General features: G+C 37.8%; 1 protein-coding gene across 1 annotated transcript; it reads right to left on the reverse strand.

The window, feature by feature from the left end:
- Positions 1-4,154: 4,154 nt before the first annotated feature.
- LOC145010284 (secreted RxLR effector protein 161-like) lies at positions 4,155-4,634 on the reverse strand. Its single transcript, XM_078968847.1, has one exon. The coding sequence runs from the start codon at positions 4,632-4,634 to the stop codon at positions 4,155-4,157; it is 480 nt and encodes a 159-aa protein (XP_078824973.1).
- Positions 4,635-5,318: the final 684 nt, after the last annotated feature.

Below are 5,318 nucleotides of genomic sequence, written 5' to 3' on the forward strand. Positions count from 1 at the left end.
AAGAAGCGAGCCTGATTCTTTGGTTGCCGATTTTATTATATGGAGCACAAAGAAGATAACGGCGGGGGAGGAGAAGATAGATCCGACGAAGGTAAAAAATATGGAGCAAGGAAGTAGGAACGTGAATGGCAAGAGGTTGTGTCTAGGGTTAGAGAGAGAGAGAGAGAGAGAGAGAGAGAGAGAGAATGGCTCTGTGCAAGAGATAAGGCGACCCATAGGATCAGAGTGAGAAGCGGGGTATTCAAAATTTTAGAATTTTAGATCCCTCTTTAAAAACATGCGTTTAGTTAAAAAAATATAAAGCGACATTTGTAGACGACACACACTTAAAATAAGCGCCCTCCGTGTTTTTAATTTTTTTTATTTGACACTAATTGTAGGGCACGCACAAATGTGTGTCCTCTATCCTTCAAATTTTGGAAAATTAACATCGATTTTTATGGCACGCACAAATGTGTATCCTGTATTAGAGCGTGTCATTGATTGTGCGTCGTAAAAGGCTGTTTTTCTAGTAGTGAGCCTTTAGCTGCCCTCGGGTGACTGGAGCTTCATAATTGCTTTCTGTCCAGATATTGAATAGAATGTAGGTAAATCCCCTAAAATCATCTTTATCATCACCGCCGATAGTATCTAGATCGTCCAAGCGAAGAGGTGAAATGGGTGATGTAGAAGGACCAAAAGTGAAACCTAAAGCACCTTCCCCCACATCAGATTCATTAACAGACACTAGAGGTTCACAGGTGGTAGTGGTTGTGGTGGCTATTGAATCTGTAAAAATTAGGGTAGATTAAAAAAAATAGCTTGGGGTTGTGAAACGCCCACAGGAGGACATGGTGCGATGGTAATGGGAGTGGTAGTGGTAATTTGAGAATAAGGAGGAGTAGGTTGTTAAAAGAAGTCATCTGATATTGGAATAGATGTTGGTATTTTGAAAAGATACATCAAAGTTCGTTGTTGCAGGCTCTGAAACTTGTGGTTGGGAAGTAGCAGTAGTATCAACATGTTCGTTGTGACATCTTCTTGAACTGGAATCTCCGAAACTGTATTGGACTATGAATCTTCACGGTCACTTGGCATGGCAGTACATGGCCTGCGAGCCACTCGTTTAACCTTCTTCTTTGGCGTTTGGACTTGTTCAAATGGACCAGCTTTCACATCTCTTTTCTTTCCACCCTTTTTTGGTTTGTCAACCTCTTCAAGGACCTTTTGTACTTCATCAGTCATTAGGTAAAGACCGGAGACTAGCAGACAGCGATAGGTTCGCATAACTTCACTTGCTCCGGTATGTTGTGAAGCATTGCCTCAGGGATTAAGCCAATGAATGAAAATCGGGAAGCATTAGTCAAGATTATGTTAGTGGTGTGAAAGATCTAAATATTAGCCATACATGAATCTTCTAGAACCAAGATGTTAAGCCGATCAATGGCCCTTTGAGCCACTATAGTCTAGAAACGAGCATAGGAAATCTCGTTGTGTCGTATAGTCGAAAGGGTACTTTGGACCAGTTGAGCCCAAAGCAAATAATATTAATCAAGGTTGATTCCTGAAAAGATACCATACATTATCGTCATGAAGAGCTTGCTGGCATAGTCGGAGCTTGTTACTCTCTTAGAGAAACTTTTGAAGATGACAGTAAACAACCCATTCCACATCGGTGGCAAATTTAGCTTCATGAACTTTAAAACAACAGTCAAAACTTCCTTGCACCCCATTTGATAAAACATCCCCAAGATGGCAGAGTTGGAGATAGTCTCAGGGTCAACTAGGTCATGACCTTGATGAATCCCTAGCAGGCTACAAAACCTCAATTTCGAGATGTGGGTTTTCATTTTAAATATTTTGTACGTAATCATCTCCTCACCTTCTTGGTAGCTAGCTGTTGAATAGGCAATGGACAGATGAACCAAGGGAATGATTTTAGATTTCTTCAGTGCAATGAACAGTGGAGAATAGCGGAGGCATTCAATGAGGGGTTGAAGAAAACCATCATATTTAGCAGGATTGAGGTCCAGAATTAGATTCTGGTTTTGCCTTGATGTTGAGAATGGATGATTGTGCCACTTGTTCTTCGAGAGAGGGGTTTCTGATGAAGTTGCCATTGAAGCTTGATGAAGACAACGATGAAAAGTAGGGAGAATAATAGCCGGGAGGATTTTGATTTCTTTTGAAAGTGGTAAGTAATATTGAATCATCAAAATCCTTTTATACCGTATAGTAAGAGAGAGATATATGGCGGTTAGTTGTATTGAATACCGAAAAGTCACCTAAAAGGCGTGAGTGACAGCTATGAATTGTGTCAGGCGGCTTCAAATTAGCGTCAGCTTCAAATTTTCACGCACCCAAATCTTATCCTTTTAAAATATCGTTTCAGTTACGCCCTTTCTCAACCGAGTCAGTTACAACCTTTCTCAATTAGTTGCCATCAATTGTTCTGCGAAACTGAAAGTAATCATGAGTACCACGAACCAGACTTTGGAAAATCACAAGGATCTTTGTGCAAGAGTGTGCCAAAGATAAAGAAATAATCAACATTATTCTATGGGATTCTAGTGATGTATGTTAAGACATGAACCAGATGGATCTCGGGCAATAATCTTTTCCTTCGGAGTCAAGAGAGACTCTAAAGTGTCTATGCGGTTTCCCATTGAATTACGATCATTTTTGTAAGTGAGAAACAGTGAAAGGGTTCTTTTCATTAAGCTTAAAGGGTGGCTTCATCTTCAAGAAAACTACGAAACTTGACATAATTATGAACGTTCAGATGAATTACTTGTTTGACCAGTGTAGCCATAAGAACAAGTATGCTTTGGAATCATTCAAAGTGACTTGGATAAGTATAGAAATCTTAAGAAAAATAAAAACTAGATCTATTGGGAAGAATTGTATTAGGACTAGAACATTTCATTAAGATCGCACAAAAATAAGAAGATATTTCATGGTACCAACCATGAAGGTGGACATTCGTTAATTCTTTGGTGAAAAATCTAGAACATGTATATCGTTCACTGTCAATTCTTAAATGTGTGTTGGATTTTGGTTTCACTCAATTCGTGGTCATAACGAGTTTAAGATCATAAACACATAATTTGTTGTAACCATAAACCTCAGTGGTAATAACTGAGAGTCTCAAGGGTTACATTCATCAATGCGAAAGTGATAGAGAAGTAGTGGGAGGTGGTTCCAAAGAAAAAATGTACCTCTACTATGTGAAAGTGACTAAGCATTCAACTCTTAACTCATCGGAGAAGAGTCAGATAACTCATGACTAATGTAAATAAACAGCCTAATTAGAAAGAAACGATTGGTGTTATTGATTCATTAAGGCTTCAACATAGAGTCTTTGAGGCTTTGGACTACATATAAAAACATGCTTCTAGGGACACTTAACTATTGCATAGATTAGAAAATTTATACCTACATCATCATTCATAATTCAAATCACCAAGATATATGCCTTCAAACCTGCTCAATTATCTAATATTTTTTTGGTATTTTTGAATATTTTATGAAATGAAATAAGTAATGAAAATAAAGAAAATATTTTTGTATTTTTGCTTTTCTAAAAAAGAAATAAAAACAGAAAGAAACAAAATATTTTTGGATTTTGGATTTTCTGAAAAAGAAATAAAAACATAAAGAAATAAAATATTTTTGGCTTTTCGATTTTCTGAAAAAGAAATAAAAACAAAAATAAGTAAAAAGCAATAAAGAAAATGTACAAAGGATACATGAAGTCCCGAACCACGAATGAACAGTAGACTGCTAGTCACTACGAACATTCGCATCGATTTGTAGTATGAACAATTGACTACGAGTTACTATGAGTGTTCGCACCAATTAACAGTGCAACCAAAACTTTATGATTGCGAAGGCGGTTTCGGAACTGATTCAGCCTCTATCATTCCTAAGCTTTGGAGAATGCAATTTAAGGTTTGGTCATGCAAGGCTTACGTGAAGATGTCGGCTAGCTGATAAGAGGATCTAACAAAGTGTATCTCGACATTTCCATCTTCCACATGATATTTGATGAAGTAATACCTCAGTGCGATGTGTTTGGTCTTTGAATGTTGCACTGGGTTGTGACATATGCGAATGGCGCTTTCTGAATCACAATACAATGGGATTCGCTTCATATTTATGCCCTAGTCACAGAGCTAACTTTGAATCCAGATAACTTGTGAGGTACAAGAGGCAACGACTATGTATTCTGCTTCAGCAGTTGATACGAGGATGCACGTTTGCTTTTTAGATTGCCAACTTACTAGTTTTCCATCAAGGAATTGGCATCCTCCGATTCTACACTTTTGATCTAAACCACAACCTCCGAGATCAGCATCCAAAAACACTTCCACAAAGAAACCTGAACTTGAAGGGTACCATATTCCTAGCGAGGATGTTCGTGTGAGATACCTGAAGATATTCTTAAGAGCAATCATGTGGGGTTCACGAGGATTTGCTTGAAACCTGGCATAATAGCAAACAAAAAACATGATGTCTGAACGACTAGGGGTTAGATACATCAATGAACCTATCATTTGATGATAGAGTGTCATATTAGCAGTTGGTTTGTCCAGAGATGGTGTTAGTTTTGTTCTGCATGCCATTGGAACCTTCACATTTGAATCTCCCACCATTACAAACTTAGCAAGTAAGGTCTTTGTATAAGCCTTCTGATAGATAAAGATACCTTCCTGACTCTATCTTATATTCAAAACAAGGAAAAAGTTAATCAAACCCAAGGAGCTCATCTCAAACATAGTTTCCATCAACTTTCGGAACTCAGTAGTTAAGTTGGGATTAGTTGATCCGAAATGATGTTATCAACGTAAATTTGGACGATCATCAAGTGGTTACCATTTTTCATGCGAAAGAAGATTGGGTCAACTAATCCTTGTTTAAATTTTTTCTATTTTAAAAAGTGAGTAAGAGTTTCATACCAGGCTCTTGGAGCTTACTTTAGACCATAAACTGCTTTGTCCAGAATATAACAGTGGTTCGGATATTTTTCGTTTATGAACCCTGGTGGTTGTTCCACATACACTGTTTTTTCTAGTACCTCATTCAGAAATGCACACTTGATATCCATCTGATATACTTCAAAGTTCTTGTATGTTGCATACGCCAGAAAGATGAGAACAGACTCCAACCTAGCAACTACTGCGAAGGTTTCTACATAGTCAATGCCTTATTCTTGGTAGTAGCCCTTAAATACTGATCACGCCTTGTTTCGTATCACATTTTCCTCTTTGTCTATCTTATTAGGAAATGCCCATTTTAGACCAAGAACATATGCATCCTTTGGAGTGGGAATAAGTCTG

Source organism: Lactuca saligna, chromosome 8 (genome assembly GCF_052625555.1).
Source record: "Lactuca saligna cultivar CGN05327 chromosome 8, ASM5262555v1, whole genome shotgun sequence".
Lineage (NCBI taxonomy): Eukaryota > Viridiplantae > Streptophyta > Magnoliopsida > Asterales > Asteraceae > Lactuca > Lactuca saligna.

Coding starts and splice junctions, on each gene's coding strand:
- LOC145010284 (XM_078968847.1), bottom strand. CDS start 4,634: ATGGTGGGAGATTCAAATGTGAAGGTTCCAATGGCATGCAGAACAAAA.